This window comes from Mytilinidion resinicola, assembly GCF_010093595.1.
Source record: "Mytilinidion resinicola strain CBS 304.34 unplaced genomic scaffold BDZ99scaffold_34, whole genome shotgun sequence".
Classification (NCBI taxonomy): Eukaryota; Fungi; Ascomycota; class Dothideomycetes; order Mytilinidiales; family Mytilinidiaceae; genus Mytilinidion; species Mytilinidion resinicola.
The window spans coordinates 114,348-133,243 of NW_022985470.1; the positions used below are offsets into that span (position 1 = coordinate 114,348).

General features: G+C 50.1%; 9 protein-coding genes across 9 annotated transcripts; 7 read left to right on the forward strand and 2 right to left on the reverse strand.

Annotated features, from left to right (window-relative positions):
- Nucleotides 1-894: 894 nt before the first annotated feature.
- On the forward strand, nucleotides 895-1,281 carry BDZ99DRAFT_348488 (hydrophobin; the record flags this gene model as incomplete). The annotated part of the gene is made up of 3 exons (XM_033714466.1): nucleotides 895-1,051; nucleotides 1,107-1,198; nucleotides 1,249-1,281. Coding segments are annotated over 3 exons (282 nt in total), but the record flags the coding sequence as incomplete, so codon positions are not given.
- A 3,881-nt stretch (nucleotides 1,282-5,162) lies between these two features.
- Nucleotides 5,163-7,159, reverse strand: BDZ99DRAFT_527748 (cytochrome P450; the record flags this gene model as incomplete). Its single annotated transcript, XM_033726287.1, has 7 exons — nucleotides 5,163-5,565; nucleotides 5,621-5,776; nucleotides 5,829-5,856; nucleotides 5,908-6,218; nucleotides 6,274-6,768; nucleotides 6,816-6,994; nucleotides 7,058-7,159. The coding sequence occupies 7 exons, from the start codon at nucleotides 7,157-7,159 to the stop codon at nucleotides 5,163-5,165; spliced, it is 1,674 nt and encodes a 557-aa protein (XP_033569035.1).
- A 441-nt stretch (nucleotides 7,160-7,600) lies between these two features.
- On the reverse strand, nucleotides 7,601-8,842 carry BDZ99DRAFT_469126 (putative sterol-4-alpha-carboxylate 3-dehydrogenase, decarboxylating). Its single transcript, XM_033721426.1, has 2 exons — nucleotides 8,492-8,842; nucleotides 7,601-8,411 (listed from the first exon to the last, which is right to left on the reverse strand). Exons 1-2 carry the CDS (start codon nucleotides 8,813-8,815, stop codon nucleotides 7,656-7,658), a joined length of 1,080 nt encoding a protein of 359 aa, XP_033569036.1. The 5' UTR covers nucleotides 8,816-8,842; the 3' UTR covers nucleotides 7,601-7,655.
- A 557-nt stretch (nucleotides 8,843-9,399) lies between these two features.
- BDZ99DRAFT_428935 (Erg28-like protein) lies at nucleotides 9,400-10,589 on the forward strand. Its single transcript, XM_033717205.1, has 3 exons — nucleotides 9,400-9,503; nucleotides 9,623-9,713; nucleotides 9,775-10,589. The coding sequence occupies exons 2-3, from the start codon at nucleotides 9,642-9,644 to the stop codon at nucleotides 10,174-10,176; spliced, it is 474 nt and encodes a 157-aa protein (XP_033569037.1). The 5' UTR covers nucleotides 9,400-9,503; nucleotides 9,623-9,641; the 3' UTR covers nucleotides 10,177-10,589.
- BDZ99DRAFT_208964 (uncharacterized protein) lies at nucleotides 9,846-10,658 on the forward strand. The gene has a single exon (XM_033713317.1). The coding sequence runs from the start codon at nucleotides 10,297-10,299 to the stop codon at nucleotides 10,495-10,497; it is 201 nt and encodes a 66-aa protein (XP_033569038.1). The 5' UTR covers nucleotides 9,846-10,296; the 3' UTR covers nucleotides 10,498-10,658.
- Nucleotides 10,659-10,676: 18 nt separating this feature from the next.
- BDZ99DRAFT_527751 (uncharacterized protein) lies at nucleotides 10,677-11,795 on the forward strand (the record flags this gene model as incomplete). The annotated part of the gene is made up of 1 exon (XM_033726288.1): nucleotides 10,677-11,795. The coding sequence occupies one exon, from the start codon at nucleotides 10,677-10,679 to the stop codon at nucleotides 11,793-11,795; it is 1,119 nt and encodes a 372-aa protein (XP_033569039.1).
- Nucleotides 11,796-13,009: 1,214 nt separating this feature from the next.
- On the forward strand, nucleotides 13,010-13,851 carry BDZ99DRAFT_577061 (uncharacterized protein; the record flags this gene model as incomplete). Its single annotated transcript, XM_033728646.1, has 2 exons — nucleotides 13,010-13,019; nucleotides 13,073-13,851. The coding sequence occupies 2 exons, from the start codon at nucleotides 13,010-13,012 to the stop codon at nucleotides 13,378-13,380; spliced, it is 318 nt and encodes a 105-aa protein (XP_033569040.1). The 3' UTR covers nucleotides 13,381-13,851.
- Nucleotides 13,852-15,746: 1,895 nt separating this feature from the next.
- BDZ99DRAFT_577063 (uncharacterized protein) lies at nucleotides 15,747-17,567 on the forward strand (the record flags this gene model as incomplete). The annotated part of the gene is made up of 2 exons (XM_033728647.1): nucleotides 15,747-15,880; nucleotides 15,936-17,567. 2 exons carry the CDS (start codon nucleotides 15,747-15,749, stop codon nucleotides 17,290-17,292), a joined length of 1,491 nt encoding a protein of 496 aa, XP_033569041.1. The 3' UTR covers nucleotides 17,293-17,567.
- A 137-nt stretch (nucleotides 17,568-17,704) lies between these two features.
- Nucleotides 17,705-18,867, forward strand: BDZ99DRAFT_208991 (uncharacterized protein). The gene is made up of 4 exons (XM_033713318.1): nucleotides 17,705-18,141; nucleotides 18,192-18,318; nucleotides 18,366-18,517; nucleotides 18,567-18,867. The coding sequence occupies exons 1-4, from the start codon at nucleotides 17,991-17,993 to the stop codon at nucleotides 18,752-18,754; spliced, it is 618 nt and encodes a 205-aa protein (XP_033569042.1). The 5' UTR covers nucleotides 17,705-17,990; the 3' UTR covers nucleotides 18,755-18,867.
- The last annotated feature ends 29 nt before the right edge of the window (nucleotides 18,868-18,896 follow it).

Sequence of the window (18,896 nt, forward strand, 5' to 3'; positions counted from 1 at the left end):
TGACTGTCCACCTGCATCCTTGCCACAAGGCGACCCCGGCTTGTCGCAGTTGCCACCATCGCACAGCTATTGTACCTGCTTATGATTCGCGCATGGTGGTTTACCAGTCCTCTAACGTTTCGCGGCCGGGGGAGCACACACACAATTCACGTCGATCAATAAACGGGCCGGAGATGAGTGTTCATGCGTTCGAGAGAACTACACAGTACAGAAACCCAACTCACGTCATTAATGAACGGGCAACTCTCGATCAGGCCATACTCCTTGCAATAATACTACCATTTCTGTGCTGACTATGCGCCATTCATTCGCCGCGCTGCTTCGCGCCGAGCGGTCCCTTGCAAGCACAAAAATTTTCTAGCTTTACGACTAAAACGTAGCCTCCGCTGAGGGTAGCATTGCCTTCTAGAAACCGCGTCCAATCCCTTCCAAGCCACTTCTCCGCGATTGATCAACTAGAGTTATTGACGACGCGACCACGAAGGTGCCGCAGGGCAACCGGTGCCGCACGTTTCTTGATCTTGCCAACTAGCTACCCACTCACAACACACCTAGGGGAACATGAGAGCTGAGATATCGCGATCGGCACGCTGCAGAGCTGGGGATATCTTGGATATCTGCCCAGAACTTACGTGTGCCCATGTTCAACCACTGTGCTCCTGGACGGCATCCATCGATCTTGCTTCTCTAGCCTCGCCCCGATGACGATGGCAAAAGAAAGCAGTGGTATATGCGCTGACTACTGAATGTCTATAAAAGCTCGACGTACTGAACTGTTGAAGACGCCATCCAAACATCAAAGCACGCTTCTCTCTACCATCAACTCTTAATATCCAATCATCTACTCCATTTCACCTCGTTCATCAAACGTCCAAGATGCAGTTCACCACCATCCTCGCAACCGCCATCCTGGCCACCTCCTCCGTCCTTGCGGTGCCCGCTTTCAACGCCGACAAGCGCCAGCAAGCTGTCTGCACCGAGGGCCTGTACACGACTCCCCTCTGCTGCGCAACTGACGTGCTCGGCATCGCAGATCTGGACTGTGCTGCTCGTGCGTTTCTCAATCACTCTTCCTCGATGCATAACTTTCTTCTAACTTTCTCTAGCCAATCCTACCCCTAGCGACAATAAAGACTTCATCAACATCTGTGCCGAGGTTGCAGGCGGCCAGCAGGCTCAGTGCTGCCTCTTGCCCATCGTAAGTAGTCACTCGCTCTTGGTCCATTTCGGATTCTAACGACCATACAGCTCGGCCAGGCGCTCGTCTGCGAAGGCGTCGTCGCATGATTTGATGTCGAAGAATCAAGGTCGAGCGCAAGGGCATGATGCGCGCATCGGACCACGCAGAGTCGAGTCGGATAGGGATATGGAACGCATATATCGGCGTCGGTGACCGCCTGTAGTTACTTGGCTTAATCACTTGGGATATCTCTGGCTGGACATTCAGTTCGCAAGGAGAAGGAATAATGTGTCTGGGAAAATCTGTATAAAAAAAATGCGATTCAATGTTGTTCTTGAACTCTTGCAATGTCGCCCAGCGTCACCATTCCCTTGCTTAGGTGCTCTTGTGAGTCTATGAAAGTGATCGACACCACACTAGTAAGGGCTGTGCTTTTCCTTGTCCTATTTACTAATAACGCCTCCCCATCTGATTGAGGCATTCTAAAGAGGTACCTGGGTGGATCGATCGCGGCCGCTAGCTACCTTTGTAGCTCCCGTCCGCCACCACCTCAGCGAGTAGGGTGGGTCTATGGGGGCCGGAATGAGAGAGCTGTGAGACGTTCGCGCAACCTCCATGCAGAAAAACGTTAGGAAATGGATAGGTTGGGTGTAAATTGATAGACACGGCTCTAATCACCAAGAACCAGTACATCAGGTGGCCAGCGACGTTTAACAAAAAAGAGATCGCAGAAGACGGATGAAAACTTCAAATGTGGAAATATTCGTATAAGATACACGCCCTAGTGAAAGTGTTTCTATCAATACAGGTATGTTGTCGATGCAGCGTATGGCAAAACTCCACCACCCGCGAAGCGCGTTGTCGCAAGAAGAGGGTATCCCAAACACCGCGCCCAAAACGCTCAGATAGCCCAGTCCATGACGTACACACAATCCCCCATCTCCTAACGAACTCCAAAATCATCAAACGACTCCACTTCTCTCCCAATCGCAACGCTGTCGTGCGCAGGACAAACCCGTCTACACGCGCCCAGTCGCGTCATCTCAACGCATCGTACACCGCCAATTTTCCAACTCGAATCGCGCGCGAATACATACTGCAATCCCGTCAGCGCCGACGCCCTCGAATTGCCCGGGATATGGATGCACGAACGTGACTTGGGGGTTTCTCTAATTCAGATACACCCACAGCCCAGCCAGCGCCGCGGTGCCAGCAACACTGTACTGCGCAACCTGCACATTCGCCGCAGCGCTCTTGTTGCCGCCACTCTTCTTCTTCGCCTCGACGGACGCGACGGCGGCGAGGACGGTGAGGACGAGGGGTGTGAGTTTCATAATGTCTGTCTGTCTGTCTTTCTGTACTCGGCGCGCGTATTTTTGGGTTGCTTGATGCGACCGGAGGAGGAATTGGTGAGGTATGCGTAGAAAAATTGTAAATGTGTCGATTGCTGAAGTGCACGACGGGCGCTATCGTGCATATATATCTCCCGCGAGCGGCGCAGCACAGCCGTCATTCCCACCGCCGCGAAACCGGCCAGGTTGCTCGCAAGAACGATGACAGTCGCCAAGCGGCTCCGCCAAAACTTGCAAAGCGATGGCGGGGCTTGGCTGCAGCGTGGGCGATCTTGGCGTTGGGGCTGAGATGCTGCAGCCGTGTAGATCGGGTGTGGGATGTTGAAGGGGCGCGGTGAGTGGTGGGATTTGAGTGGCGGTGAGCGGGTTTTAGGTTGTGATGAGGGTGATTTTGTGCAGAGTAGATAGAGGGCTTAGCCTCGGGGACTTTTGGGGTTGGATGGGCCGAGAAAGGGGAAGTTGATGCTCCGATATTTTGTGCTGGTGTCAGGGCTGTTATGTATTGAGCATGAAGGTAGAGGGAAAGATAAGCGCAGGGCGGATCAGAATGTAAGTTTAGCTTCTTTGAAGACACAAAACATCAATTTGCAACCAGAAACTTTGAAGCGCAAAGGCGAAGCAGAATCCTGGGTATTGGTGAAACCAAATCTTTCAGCTACAACCGACGTTTCTCAGCTGTCATTCTTCAACTCCCACATCATGACTCGCCCATCGCGAGGCGTAGAGTAATAAGCAACACACCAGAAATCTTGTTTCTGGCCTTAATTCAATCCTATATAGGGCCCCGCATACCCGAAGGAGCGTTATCTTCCGAGAAAGCTGGCAGGGCAGGGATTGCCTCTGCCCCTCAGTCCCTGCATTTGTAAATTGCCGTGTCCCGTGTCGCCCGAGGCTGATGATAGGTATGAACGTGGCGGCCTGTCGCGATTTGGCTTCCTTCCGACAGTCTGGGAAGAGACTTCGGAGCACGAAGCTGGCTGAAGGCACAGTTACGAGAAACATAGGCTTGGTACTGATGTATGCGGAGAAATGCGGATTACAAGGGAACGGCAAGAAGAGAGAAGTAATTGTGAATGATTGGTAAATGGCTTGAGTGGTTATCAAACAAGTGTTCAGTATCAATTAAATGGCGTATATAACGATGACGCAAAGGTTGCAAGTAGATATGAATCAACAAACATTATTCAAAGCTGAACCAAGACTCGCGGAAGTCGGAGCTGATGGCTGAGCTGTGGAAGCCGTCTCGCTGGTAGGTAGTGCCGTAGTTAGAGTCCAAATTCCCGCCGAAGTAATCCTCGCAGAGCTAGTCGTCGATGTAACAGTAGCTAGAGACGACTTAGAGGAGCTCGACGAAGCGGTTTGCGACGCAATGTCTCCATTGCCACCCACATCCATCATTTGCACTGTGAAATGGCACGCGAGGCATGGAAGAGGTGGCACACTAATTCCAGAACAAGATGAGTACTTGCTGAGTGTGCCACTTTTTTCATGCCCAGCGTGAATGGATTTGTTGTCACCACGCCTGGCAAGCCTTCTGGCCCAACTGTTTCATGTCTGCTGCTTAAGCATTTCCGATTGTAGTAGGCTGAGTAGGCCATCGTATGCCAGAGCCTGTATTCTGAGTGGTTGTTCGGCGACCAGCCGTTGACCGCCGAAACGATGAAGCCGCAACGGGTTGGTATGTGCTGTTGAATTCTTGGGCGCGGATTTGGTAGTTTGAACCATCGGGACCGATGGCAGGTGGGACGTTTACCGCGGTTCTTGCGATGTTCCACGTCAAGAGGGCTCAAGAGACCTAGAAATGCAATATCAGCGACTGTTCAGCTCGAAAAGGCGTTCGGAAGACTTACGCATTGGCTCTAAGACATCGGGTACCTGATCTTCACGCATATAGAGCAAGTAATGTCCCCATTGCGCGTCCAATTAGTGCCTCCCTTTCGCCGACTTCCGTTACGATAGATACAGGGACATCAGTGCTCAAATGAGCTATACTGACAGAGCCAGTGGCAGGGGTGATGTTCGTCAAAGCCAAAAAGACTGCTTCTTTTGTTCTGATTCGCATTCTGGTGAGTAGAGGCTAGAGGAGAAGAGTCTCCGGCTTGGTGCTCGAAGGTATAAGAGGGTGGTCGGGAGAGTCGCAGGAGCGCGCCAAACTCCTCAAGAAGCGATCATGGCGTCGAACACGAGCAGCTCTTGCTACAGAAGCGAAAAAAATCTGCAAAGACGATATCTTGGTGCTCGTTGTGCCGTCTGCCGCGAAGACGAAGTCTTAGAGCTCCTGTTCTAATTTTGGCGCATCGGGCCGAAAGGAAGGTATCTTGGCGCTACAAGGGGTAATCATTCACTCCGACTGTCTCCTCAACATTCATCTCTGGCTCATCACCATGTCATCAACGAATCGTCTCAATTTCTATGAACAGCATACAATGATCGAAGAAGCTCTTTGCTTCACTAGAGGTATCAAGCATTGGATGCGTGGAACTGTAGCAAGCAAAGTTATCATCAAAGGAAACCTCTCGACATAGTTTCTTCGTACAAACGATCCATTCCCGTATACATATGTTCCAAGTCTCAGAACTCAGGATCCTACTCTAGTATCTCTTGCGCTCAGGGAAATTCACTGCCCTCGATCATCCATTCCTCGGAGTAATCAGCAGCGGCAACTTCACCCTCGACGAGATCACACTATCCTTGATCGCGTCCGCGTACGTCGATGGATCATAATCCGGAGCGAACTTCATGTCGAAAGCTCTTACCAACGCCGCAGTGACGTCGCAAAGCTCCATGTAGGCCAAGTGCTTTCCGACGCACGAGTACGGACCATGGGAAAACGTCATGAAGGCGTTGCGATCGAAGGGCTCAGGGCCTTCGCCCAGCCATCTTTCGGGGATGAACTCGTCGGGTTTTCCGTAGTAGCGTGGATCCCGTTGGAGCTCATAAGCTCCGATTCCTACGTTCATATTACCTGGGATGTAGGTGCCGTCGATAGTGATGCCCTCTGGTGGAGTGGTGCGATGTAATAAGCCGCTTCCACTAAGCACGATTATTAGCTGCTGATAAACAGAAACATTGGAGTCTTAGAACTCACATAGGTGGTAGAATTCGCAGAGCCTCCCTGACTATTGCGTTCAAGTAGGCAAACTGTGACAGGGTTTGATGGTTCAGTGGACCATGATATGGGTCGATTTCAGCCTTCAGCTTTGCGAACTTGTCCGGGTTGGCGATTAACATGTAGATTATGGTTCTAGGAGGCTCATCAGCTACGTCATCTATGAGCAGAGAGCGATAAATCTTACGCCAAACTACTAGATGTAGTATCAGAGCCTGGAAGAGCCGTAAGTAAATATACCTCATTATCGGTATTTGTACACTTACCTCCAATCGAAAGCATTAGGGACTCCACGACAAGCTCCGGCTCCGAATACTTCTTCTTGGTAACGCGATCTTCAACCAGAAGATAGCTGAACACGTCCTTCACAGTCTGCCCGAGCGGCAATCTCTCCTTGACTCTCTCTTTAGCAAACGTGAAGAGGCCCTCCGCTGCCTTATTCCTCGGGATATAGGCGAAGGTCGTCGCGATCCAAGGGATCGTACTTATCATGCCGCCGAAAACCGCGAACCCTTGGACAATCGTCATATAGTCGTGCTCTTTCCCGTGTTTGAGCATCTCGAAACTCTTTCCAAACCTAAAGCCGGGTCAGACACGAGGTCCGGTCGAAATGGTAATAGAAAATAACATACCCGAGGTCTCCCATGATGTCAAACGTAAAGAATGACAGGTAGAGGCCGAGATCCACCACACCCTCCTTACTTCGCTCGGTTACTTCCCTGATGAGCTCATCCACAAAATGCATCACACGGGGCTCGTAGCCACGAAGCGCCTTGGTGTTGAATCCAGCCTCCCAAATCCGTCTCTTCCACAGATGCTCCGACGGAGTCTCATTCTGGAGGAAACGCTCGTGGCTGCCCATCACGCTCCCCTCATAGAAGGGTCCTTTGGTGCACTTCGTAGAGGTGCTGTAGAGGGCCTGAATGGCGTGCACATTGCAGATATCGATCTCCCGCGGGCCCACACGAACGAAATCGCCGTATTTCTGGTGCAACGCACGAGTGGTCCGATGGTAGTTACCACTGTATAGAGTAAAGAAGGCCCAGAACTTGGTGAGAGACGCAAACAGGGGACCGGGGAAGTGGCGAGCTCGGTGGAAGAAGCGACGGTAGATGGCGACGGAGAGGCTGTATTGGTCAGATCGAATAGGACGTAAGAGCTCTACTCTACTCACAAAAGCGTAGCAGTATAGAGAAGGTTGATCTTGAAAATTAAGGAAAGCAGAGAAACGGAGGCATCTTGGCCGCCTGTCGTTGATTCGAGGTATTTGAACAGGCCTGCATTGGTAAGGAGACTGAGGATCAAGACCTCATGAGGTTGTGGTTCGTAAAGCTGGGTAATTGCGTGCGTGCCCTAGAGCTAATCAGCATCGCTCTTAGCACGCAACATTTAGAGTTATAGATCCATCAAACCTACCAGCGCAGCAGCAACAACGGAGGGATAAATGGGCGTTTCCTTGAGGAATGCAAGAGCTTGGTGGCCTGCCACAAGGGCAGAAGCGTACAGCTCTTCAGCCATCTTCGAAGATGTTCCGGTTGGCTGCGAGGACAAGACTGGATATCATGGTGGTACAAACTTCACTGATAAGTATTATTGAGTGCAAGGACTCGTGAAGGGCCCCGCTATGTTTTCTCTTCCATAACCTCCGACCCTCATTTGATTGACGGCCCTTAACCCGGAAACGGGAAGGTATGCCACGCGGTAGATGAAAATAGCAGGGGAGGTAAGGGCAATATCTTCAAAGTTCGTGCATAACGTTCGGGTCGGCTTCTTGGGTTCCGCTAAAACAAATACACTCGCCGTCATCTTATAATGAGTAGTCATTCAATTTCCTCTTCCTGTAACAGTTCTAGCGCGCCATAGCGTCGATCATAGCGGGCTTACTGTCATCTGAGTCTCGGCAGCCGTGAGTGGGCGTCCAATCATGGTATCACGTGATCATCGGTGTATTTCGGAGCTTTACCGGCAGTGTCAAGAATTGTGCAATTGAGGTACAAACATCAGTCTGTCATAGCTATACTGTCTTCTTTTCCTCCTTGAACGAACCTCCTGCCCTCCTGATTGCATCTGGCAAGCTAACTATCGGCTTATATCCCAGTACCCTTTTCGCCTTGGCGATGTTATACGTCCTTGTCATGGTACTATACCGAATGGCCAAGCTTTCCATCGATGAAGTCTTGCGTCCAAAGCTCGAGAGCCAAATCCACCACTCAGTCGCAATGGCCAACCCAAGCATCAAGCCCCTCGGGAGACTCCGCACTTTTTCCCTGTCTGTTGGATAGCCCGCCGCATCCCCAATCTGTCGCGCAAACTCCCAGAACGTGATGTGCTGGTCATTAGTAATTAAGAACCCCTCTCCACCAACGCGCAGTTCAGGCGGGGGCTCCTTCTCGAAGCTCTCTAGCAGCTTCTGCGCGGCAAGGAAATGCGCATGAATAACGTTCTCGTTGAACGTCCAATCGAATAGGTTCTGCCCGTTGCCGATTTGGACCTTCAACTTCCCGGCCTTGGCACTGTCGGCAAAGCGCTGGGCTGACGGGTCGCGCTCGCCAAAGATGCCGGAGGGCCGGATGCAGGCCGTCAGCATGGTGCCGGGGGCATTGCTGTCGAGCACGAGCTGGTCGGCTAGGGCTTTGGTGTGCGAGTACATTTCGCGCTGGACAGGCATGTACAGCAGGGGGCTGTTGTCGTCGGCTTCGATTAGGTCGTGGAAGGAGTCGTGGACGACCGAGGCGCTGGAGGTGTAGACGAAGGCTTTTGTGCCGTGCTCCTGCGCGAATGGTCAGATTCTTGACTCTGATAGTTCCAGTTCGCAATATTTCACGTGACATAGCGAAAGATCAAGCTTACTTTCGCGCTCTTCACTAAAGTCCGCGTCCCTTCCACGTTGACCTTCAAATAAAGCGGAAGATCAGACAATGCCGGCGGAGGGGATGCGGTGTGGAAAACGACCTGCGGCCGAGCTTTGCTCATCGCCGCATCAACCTGGCTCTTGTTTGTGATATCCACATCGTAATATTCCACGCCCGGCTGGCGGTTCTGCGTGGTTCTTAAATCAAAAACGGATACTTTTGGTTGAGGCTCTAGCTTCAGGAGTTGCTTGACGACATTGTGGCCGAGATTACCACAGCCGCCAATTACGAGGGCGGAGGTTATGCTTTGTTTGCTGGACATAGTGAAGTAGAAAGACTATTAGAGAGGACGAGAAGGTCGGGAAAACGGAGGTTAGTGGGTCCTGCTCGAGCTTATATCTATTTACCGTTTCGGCCCGCACGTTTTTCCGACCAGGCTTCTCTGCGGCCCGGGCGAGGATGAAGTGCCCGGCACATTCGCCTCAACATAACTTTTCTCCGACTCTTGTCGACCGGGAAAGCGCAATAGCGAGGCCGCATAGCCATATGAGATGCATTCGTGTTCCTGTTGTCTCTTCTAATACCGTATCCGGGCATGAATCGATTTTCAGATGCGGGAGGGCGGTGTACACGTTTGAGCTGGCAAAAACTCAATCTGGGAATAAGATAGTTTATGCATCCAGTTATTCTAAGGTTTGAGGGTTGCATTCACTCAGACTTCAAGAATTGCACAACTCAGGTGCGGACTTCAGAGTCCCGAGAACCCCCTCCATGAGAGGCGCAGGGTGCTAACTAGTGTCGGCCGAGCATAGTATATTGCGGGGTATGCCCCTGACGTGCAGCTCTTATATACCGATTCGGACCGAAGTGCACCTCCAAGCTTCCTAGTTTCGAGGTCGTGAAGAAGTCAGCAAATTATCATAAAGCCAGAGTCTTTGGTATTCCTTTTGCTTTGAACAGTCGCAGCCGCCTGGATTCCCATCACCAGCCTCTGATCCCGTGCCTACCAGGTCAGCATCTACTAGCCTATCCTGTACTCGTTTTTAATCTCGATTCCCCATTTTCAACGAATTGCACTTGTGGTACACATTTGAGCACCAACTTCTACACATCGCTCATTAAGTTTCAGCCAAAAACGACGATCAACAATGGCCGCAACCGATATACTATCTGCTCTCATCCCCAGCTCCCCCGGCCTCCTCCCCTACTGGCTTCTCATCGTTCGTTCCCTCATATCATACGCCCTTATCTTATCTAACCCATGATCTAACCAATTTCCAGACATCATTTCTCTCAATTCTCAACTTCATCGCCTGTTACACCTCTCCCCCCTTCTTCCTCCGCACTTACTCAAACCCATTCCCCAATTCTCCCCCACCAAAACCGACTACCCGCTCCTCTCAAAAGTCTTCCACTTCTGCGTCGGAGTCTACGGTTCTCCCCGCCCGCATTTTCGGCACCTGGACCCTACTCGCCTGTATTCTCCGAACGTATGCCGCTTATGCCCTCGATCATACGGATATCTACGCCATCACGCTTAGCACGTATCTCATTGCTCTAGGTCATTTCACGAGCGAGTGGTTGATTTATGGGACGATGACTTTGAAGGGTGGCTTGGCGCCGCCGCTGTTCTTCTCCACCACGACGACGTTGTGGATGCTTTCGCAGTGGGGAACGTATTAGAGGTGGGATGGTGATGTATTGGTCGGATCTACGGCATTCACGTCGAGATCCACATCAATGTCCAGGGTCCCGATTCGTTGTCCAACCACATTCTTGATGGGCCATGAGTGTGGATTGTGAATGCTGATCGGGAACTCTCTCGCAAGCTTACTTGTATTTCTATCAATAATGAGACAATCTCATCTAGCCGCTTTCATTGTATTCATCTTAGATGTAGACTTACTCTTCCAAAGTAAGCATTTTCCAGACGGCCAACCTTTCATGCATACCCTCTCCATAGCATTGTATTTCTCACGACGCTCATCACAATGTGGTGCATAAAACGTCGCTAGCATGGACTCTTACATTGTTCGGGGTTGGTATATGTTGATACACAATTCAAAAGAGCCTGTATATAACTGGGAACATCCCCGATCATCTTGCATCATTCCAACCCACCCTCGCTTGTCAAGATTCAGCTATTCAACTACTCCTCCCTTGGCAAGAACCCTTCCATAATCATGCCAACCAAACGAAGTCTCCATCAGTACGGCGACATCCCTCACGCTCCGCTGAGCGCATTCATAGGCAAGCTGGAAATTTGTCGTCAGTTCAAGGAACTTGACTTCGACGACATGCCATCAATACCTGAAGTGCCACTCATGGACTTAGAAGATGTTGACGAGATATCTCCCCAGCAAAGTTGCACGACCCTTGTAAGCAACTCTAAGAAGGCTGGGTACAAAGACGTGTGGGTGCAAGCCTACACAGACCAGCAGACAGCATTTGAGACAGCAAATGTCAGCATGGTTCACGTGAACCTGGTCGATGATGAGGGCGGTCTGATGGCCCTCATTCAATGGCCCCTTGCGACTCCAGAATCAAACTCTGCACTGGCCTATTCAAATCTATGCAATAGCTCGAGAGAGATTCTCTGGAGCCACCCCATGGACTATGAGATTCTTCAGATTCCCGCCATCGACCTCCGTATGTTCTCAAGCGCGGAAGCTTTTGGTTGGCGAAAGGCAAGTGTGGAAAGTATTTTACACTCTGGATTGTACGACCGCTTCGTGGCTTGCAAATTCTCCCTAGTCACAAAACTGGGAAGCTTTCCAGTGCAGGCTCTCTTACGATGTGTTCCATATTCTCATCGTCCCGAGACCGGAGATAAGGAAGCTGACAAGAAGCAATTAGTCGACTTCCTCACTCAGCCGCGTCTATCATTCTACGGAAAGAAGGCGGACTGGACGAGCAAAACGAATGCCGATATCATCAGCACTACTACAGATGCATACATTGCGCTTGGGGATGCTGATTGGTATGCTAGCACAGAGTCCTCAAAAGTTAAGCGCGTACTCGTTTGCGCTTGTTTGCTTGGATTGACAGCTCGTGTGAACGACAATCATACCGCTGCTAATGGGTTCTCCATGTCTGGCAGTACGAATTCCGCAGACACGGTTCTGACAAAGGAGGACTGGATCTACGCCGACGCCGCGCAGGTTCTCCCTGTGTTCGAGATTCAATTCGAATGGCGCCCCGAAAAAAAATATCAGCTTCAGATGTACGCAGTGCATGCGAGTGCCCTTCTCTCGGGCCGTGCCCGCGAAAACAAAGCTCCAGAGTGGTGTTGCGTGCTGTAAGTTCCAGTGTCTTCAACAGTCACCCTGACTGATCGTGGAGTCAAGCTATCCCATCTTCCTAATCTGGGCATCATTAGGTCGTCCTTTCACCTTATCTAGTGATCAATCAATGAGCCTACTAAAGTAGGTATCCATCTTCTCTCCACCTGCATGTCCATGTATTGTAATCAGTGTCCTCACGTGATTCATCAAATGTGTTACAGTCCACAGATCATCTTGGTTTTTCCGAACTTTCTTGGTCTATTTGCGACTAAAAAGGTGCCTTGTACAGTGATCACCTATCCACGTACGTCTTTGAATAGCTGGTCTATAAATGTCACATGAAATATGCTTACGTAAGTAGGAACTCGTGTCTCACAAACCTGAACTTGCAACGCCTTCAGCACCGATATAGGAAAGTTGATCCAATGCGCTATCAGGATATCCACGTTTAGCATACTACTGCCACGATGCATATCAAAGCATCCCCAGAGCTTGCTTCTTACGCGATAGCAGGGCGGAGCTGATGTGCCGGAATTTTCTATGCCGGAGATTGAAGGAAAAGATTCCTGTGGAAGTCTAAAGTGTTATGACTGTATTCTGTTATAGTGGCAATCACTGGTAAAGTGTACATTCGTCTAGTCTATAGGATGTGCTCTATGTTCCAAAACTTCGCCCCTCAAGTTATCATCATCCAGGGCTTTTGAAGGTGTTGTGCCTTAGGACTACCACGTTGGACATGGCACAGACGGATCGATTCATTTCAATTCCAGAATCAAAGCATTTACTGCTGTCGTTTGCAGCCTTTAGGTTCTTTCATCTTTGTCAACAGCTTTATCAGCATTCTTTAACAGGTCACGTGCCGAGCGCTCCGCCTAATCACCTCACCATTGACATTTTTCTTTCTTCCAAAGCTAACTACCAGAGAAACAGTTAGTTCATGGTCCCCAACTTCTAAACTCTGGCCGAATGCAGAAGTAAGGCATCCTATCTGGGGAGGCTTAGGCGAAACGTGCGAGGTCTGGCTTTGTTATATAGCCGCAAAAGGATTGATTCTTGGTTACAACACTGATTTCAATCCTTATGTTGCGCTTCCGCTTATTTCAGACCTCTTTACCCCACCTAGAGAATCCTCTCTGCTAATGAGGCCCATAATGTCGATTGCTTAGCTTGACTTTTGGTGGCTGAATATTGTAGCGCAACCGTCCAGCTTATAGCTTCTCTTTCAAGCCGCTATGGTACTTAGTCTGTGGAAACCCGCGTTCACGTTAACGACAGCTACTAACCTTTAACATTAGAAAGAATGTATCTCAATTTCCTCGTCATTCTAGCCTTCTACTTCTGCGGCTTCGGAGCAAGCGTCGGTTTCCCCGGTCCCGCACCAACACCCGGTCCCGTTCTGCCCGCTGCACGCGATCCACAGTTCGGTCCATTCAACTACGCCTCCTACTTCCCGGAGATCGAATCATACATCAGTAAATATGCGAGCGACATCCCCGCGAATATTAGATCTGAATATGATGCCATCCCTTCCGACATCGACGCCCTCATCAGCGACTTCGCCACGGCTCTCCCCTCAGATGTTTTGTCGTATATCAGCGAATAAGCCTCCGAGTACGAGTCATATGTGAGCGAGTACGCTACGCTTCGCAGTGATATTCGCAGTGATATTAGCAGGGTCCGTACCGACTCATGCACGACTGACTCGTCCAATTCTACGGCGACTGGAAGCTCGGATTCGAAGTCGAAAAGCGATTCGAGGACCTCAACCACAACGGTGACTGGGCCGAACACTAACGCGGGAGCTGCTACTGCTACTTCAGGGAATGGGGCGGTGGCTACGGGTGCGGTCGGATCAGGCATGGGCGGCCTTGTTGTAGCGGTGGTTGTAGCAATGCTAGGCTGACGAAGGTTTCCGTTTTAGTTTACGAGTTGACGTCTGTCGTTATCGGGGTCTGGTAATGGTAAAAGCTGCTTCTCGGTTTCGTCTCAAACGATAATGTCTTAGTTTATTAGCCGTATGAGATCTTATCACGTAGAACTACATGCTTCTCTCAAAACAAGAAATGAAGTAGCTGTTTCCTATTGCCAAGATTGATGAAAGGAATATAAACAAATTGGCGCCGTAAAGTTGTTTCGAATGATAGAGTTCATAAGCAAGTCGCGGCGGGAATATGAACTCTCGGGAGTGCTCCCAATAATCACTGATAAATTTTCTCTTTGTCTGATCACGAATTGCTGCGAATTCACTACGGCCGAATCTGACGAGATCAGCTAGGCCTCGTAGCTACGTTTAACGGTTCACGATATCGAGTCGAACACTGATCGGTTACCTGTCAAATGACTGAGCGCCACGGATCGCTCCCGCTCTTGGGCCCTGGTAATTGATGGTGCTCCGATCTCTGGATGAGGGGCTCTTGCGCAAGCAGAAATGAGGTAACTCCAAGTTGGGCAGTTTCCGTCCGACGACGCGGTGATTAGGCTCACCTCAGAATAGCTTCAACAAGGCTTTGTCGGTAACGAAGACTTGGAAATAGGCGATCCTGTAACGGCAAGGTTGCAGCAAATCGTGAGACCAGCATGTCTCCTCGAAGTGGTACCGAGAAGTTCAAAGGTGCTCCGCTAGCCTGAACAAGCAACTTTACAAACTTCAGTCAAGCACGAGCAGGATATCGTATACAACCACTAACTGTCAAGATTCGGTACATCTCACGAGATTTTGAAGCACCACACATAGACATGGATAGAGGGTATTAAAAGACTTCAAAAACTTCAGCTATTCTTCTTGTCTCGATATGATTCAACTAAGCCGTTGACGTAGCCATTCTGTAAGCAAATGATTATACCACATCAATAAAATCCCCGTCTCCACAACCTCTAGCGACTACGAGACCTGAGAACGTTGAGCAAAGCAGTGTTACCATTTGCTGTTCCGATGGTGCTTGGGTCCAGGCCCACTTCCGCGGCCATAGCTCGACGAGATTCCAGGTCCGAAGGCATTCCAAGACCGTTGAGAAAGTTGATGATGGACGGATCTGAACAAAGGTCAGCCTGATGTGGCGTGGTAGTACGAGAATCTATTACTTCCCTTGCCCATTGGGTACGCTTGGGGAAGCAGACATAGCCCTCCAAACCGCATTGGAAATTGCAACGCCATTGAAGTAGAATGTGCCGTCATACATTTCAAAAGCCGGCCCTGTGGCAGTAACCTTAACCCGGCCGAAGAGCCATTCCAGCATACCTGGCTCCGACTCTGACGGATCGGATGTTGACTGGTGTGACTGCGGCGGGGGATCCTGAAGCTGGTCGCCCTGAGCACCACGTCTGGGGGTGGTGGAAGAGGATGGAGAAGGCATTGGAAGTTGAGTGATGATTCACAGAGTGGAGGGCTTGGGTTTCTTCAGACTCTGTCTTTTGAACTGTCTTTTGAACTGTCTTTTTCAGACCCAGATTTGATCAGAGTAGGCTCTGCTTTAAATGTTGATCATTGCAGCAGCATCCGTGATGAGGTAGACCCATGTGAATTCCACCGAACATGCACTACCATTACCATAGCATTGAACCAACGTATTAGAGTCGCACGCCGAGAAGCTAACCAAAGCGACATGCATGCACAGAGGGAAGCGAACGAAATTGACAAGGATCAATACGAACAAAAGTGTGAGCCAATTGAAAAGAGTGTACGGAGGGTCGCTCTGATAAGCACTAGCCTGATGCGTCATCATCTCTCCGGTGAACCTACAATCGTTTTAGAGGAAAGCATCGCATTGGAGACGAACGGATCAACTTGCAGTTTATGTGGCCTGAAAAGAGGCAATCACATGTCACGGCCTGACCGCAGCGTGTATGTTGACGTGTCCTTTTGGGGCCCGACTCTCGATCTCGTTCTTATCGCACGTTGTATAACAACGGGATCAGAAACGGCGGAGCTCGTCAATCTTCAATACAGCTCTAAGGAGCAGTACTAGAACGATGAGTACAGCTTCAATTGCCGATCAGTGGTCACATCGCCGCCTCGATGTAATTTGCCTGTATATTCTTGAAGACATGGAACTCAAGCAGCTGATCCGGGAGGTGAAAATCGAACGAGATGGGCGTGAGCTTACGTTTGTAATCCCTCGATAACGGTGTCATCGACCGACATGCTAAATATGGCCCTAGATTGGATGACTGGAAAAAAATCCTGCTACCGTCATGGGGTATCTTCAAAAACAACTGCGCAACAGAGGCCAGCTTCATTCTTGCAGAGAAGCGAAGAATTGGAAGAGAAGAGCCCTGGGACTGCTTAGTTTTAGCAGGCGGAGTCCTTCTCAGTATCCACGATGTGAAGAGCTGCAGCAAACGAACTAAACGTGCCGCGCCCCATACCACCCGTCCGCCTCGAAGACTTCTCACATTTGTTCCTATGCCATTCAATATCGCCAGTCTCGAGGAAATTGGAATCTTCAGAGATTTCCGACGTCTGCTCTGGTTTACGGGGGTTCACTTCGACAGTTGCTTCGACACTGGGACATGGTCGAAAGACGAAAACGGACTCTACGGCAGAAGCGACGAGCTCCGGTCTGGGCTGACAAAGCTTAGCAAACTACACAACATGCTATGCGACGCCTTCAAGCACTTTAAGAGAGGCTCAGTTAGCACCGGATTTGCCTTGACGCGTTCCGCCTTCCTGTTGAACGAGCTCATCGTGCAGATCTACCACCATCGACAGTTTCCCGATATCCTGGCCCTCATTCTCCTCGCCCAGAGACAGGGACATGCAGAAATCGGTATGTCGCTGTGTAACAATTTATGCAAATTGGCCGAAAAACTCTTACCCTCGAACGATCCACGCGGACACATCTTCCAGATTCTGACGACGTTAAAGCTGGACTTAGCAGGTGATCTCTACGTCGCCTTCGACACTTATTGTCGACATTTGTGGATGTCAAGAGCAGGAACCAATGAGATCAAAGCGCACTACTCGTACAATCAGGCCAGTTTTCCTCGGGCAGATACAGGGCGATTCTACGACCTGTATGCGAGAAAGACGTTAGACGAACTTGATCGCGTTTTGGAACAAGTCAACGAGGCATTTGATGAGTACAATACAGCGCGCTTCGTTATGTGGCACACTGCGATCCGATATCTCTTAAAGGAAGCGAGACATGCAGATGCGGAAAAATTCAGCCAAACACTATGTTCCCGTCTGTGCAAGCCTGGCATTATGAAACACTGCAGCCAACAGCCGCAGATGAATGTGAACGTTTCTCTCAGCTTCTATCTGTTTGGTGTGACACAGTTTGCACAGCTGAAATATCAAGACAGCATGGAAAACTTCCAAATGTGCATCAACACTCGAAGGGTACTTGTGCAAGGGTATAATTGGGATCCGACACTTGGGGCGGCACTGGAAAAATTGGGTTTGGCGGCAGAAAGAATGGGTCATCCTGAGCTGGCGAAAAAATCCTCGCAACATCTTCAGGGAATGTATTCTGCTCTTGTTGAGAAGGATAGAATGGAACAAGCTCTTAAGTAGATCCATCAAGGTCTACTACTACCGTTCGGCCCTTCTTTCTATGGAGTGCCGTTTTCTTTTCGAATAATTTGAATGACGAATAAAGATCGCTCGATTCCACTGTTCCTTACTCCCCGTAGAACGAAGATTTGTACGTCCCTTATGTTGAGAGTACTTCATGGAGCAGCTGGAGATCATCCCAGGGGTTGGTACTGGTAGTAGCTGGAGAATATGTCGTCGGTCCTGCCTTCATACCCTCAGGACCAGAAAGCCTGGAAACGGATTCTTTATATTCTCGCACGAGAACAGGCGTGTGTCTCAATGGAGCATAAGATTTGTGGTCAAGTTTCCATAGTGCTCATCCGAAGCCGAAGAAAGGTGGTTCCGCTCTATGGATGCACCCGTTAGCCAGATAAGAAGGTCTGGGCATTGCTGAGGTGGAAGTCGAACTAAGCAGCGAGATCAGATGCGCTAAGCGACCCCCTATCTCGGCGTCGTCCTGCGATATCGGACCTTCTCCCGAAGCGCTGGACACGACATCCCTCTACCGCATCACCACTTTACAAATATGCAATCGTGGACCCTGGAAGCCACGTGGATTTCCAATCGGTCCCTTGGATGATGGATTCCAACATCCGTTGGACAACTTTATTTCAACCTCGCTCAAGTCCGCATCCACTTAGACTACTTCAAAGCTGATCACTCGCTCGGTCTCACCGATGAGTCAAAGACATCATTCACGATTGTCACGATGCAGACAGCTTCGCTTTATCCGAAAAGAGAGCTGCCCTGATCCTGGGGCAGCGAGCAATCCCCATACCTACCGGAGGCCAGATTCAAATACGAATAGAAAGTGCAGCGCTGAATCCGGTTCGTAGCAGAAGTTCCCCGATATCAGCATACCCTAATGCCCCTGTAAGTAGACTGGAAGATTCCCGCGAGAGGCTTTCACGTCTCGATCTACCCGGCGGTTCTGGGATCGGATATCGCTGGGGTAGTCTCAGCGATCGGACCGGATGTGAAGAACTTCAAAGTTAGCGACAGAGCGTAAGTAGACACGTTGGACCTCTCTATCTCAACTAACTTCGATCTAGTATGTGTCAAGGCGATATGCTCAATCCCGACAAGTGTGCTTTCCAGCAATACATGGTCGTCTCGAGTATCATTGCCTGCAATATTCCAGAAAATATTACCAACGACGAGGCATCAACGGTCTGTGTAGCCTCAATTGCGGCTCGAGTATCTCGTACGCCGTTGTATTCCTGTGGGGAGCTAAATAGTAACATGTTCTTCAGTATTTCACGAAACTGGACTTGCCATCTCCCCTCCGTTTTGGCCCGGAGTGCCATCTCGGAAAAGGTCTGACATGATCTTGATCACGGGAGGCTCAACGTCTGTGGGCCAGTACTGCATTCAGTTCTGCGTTTTAGCAGGCTTCAAGCGCATCCTCACCACTGCAGCCCTAAGAACTGCGAATTCGTAAAAGCAGCGGGCACAACCCACGTATTCGACCGGGATGCCGAGAATCTGAATACGTAAATACGAGAGATCACTGGAGACGACCTCATCTACGCCGTAGATTCTGCGGCCGCCGATGACACTCAAATGCCGTCATACACTGCGCT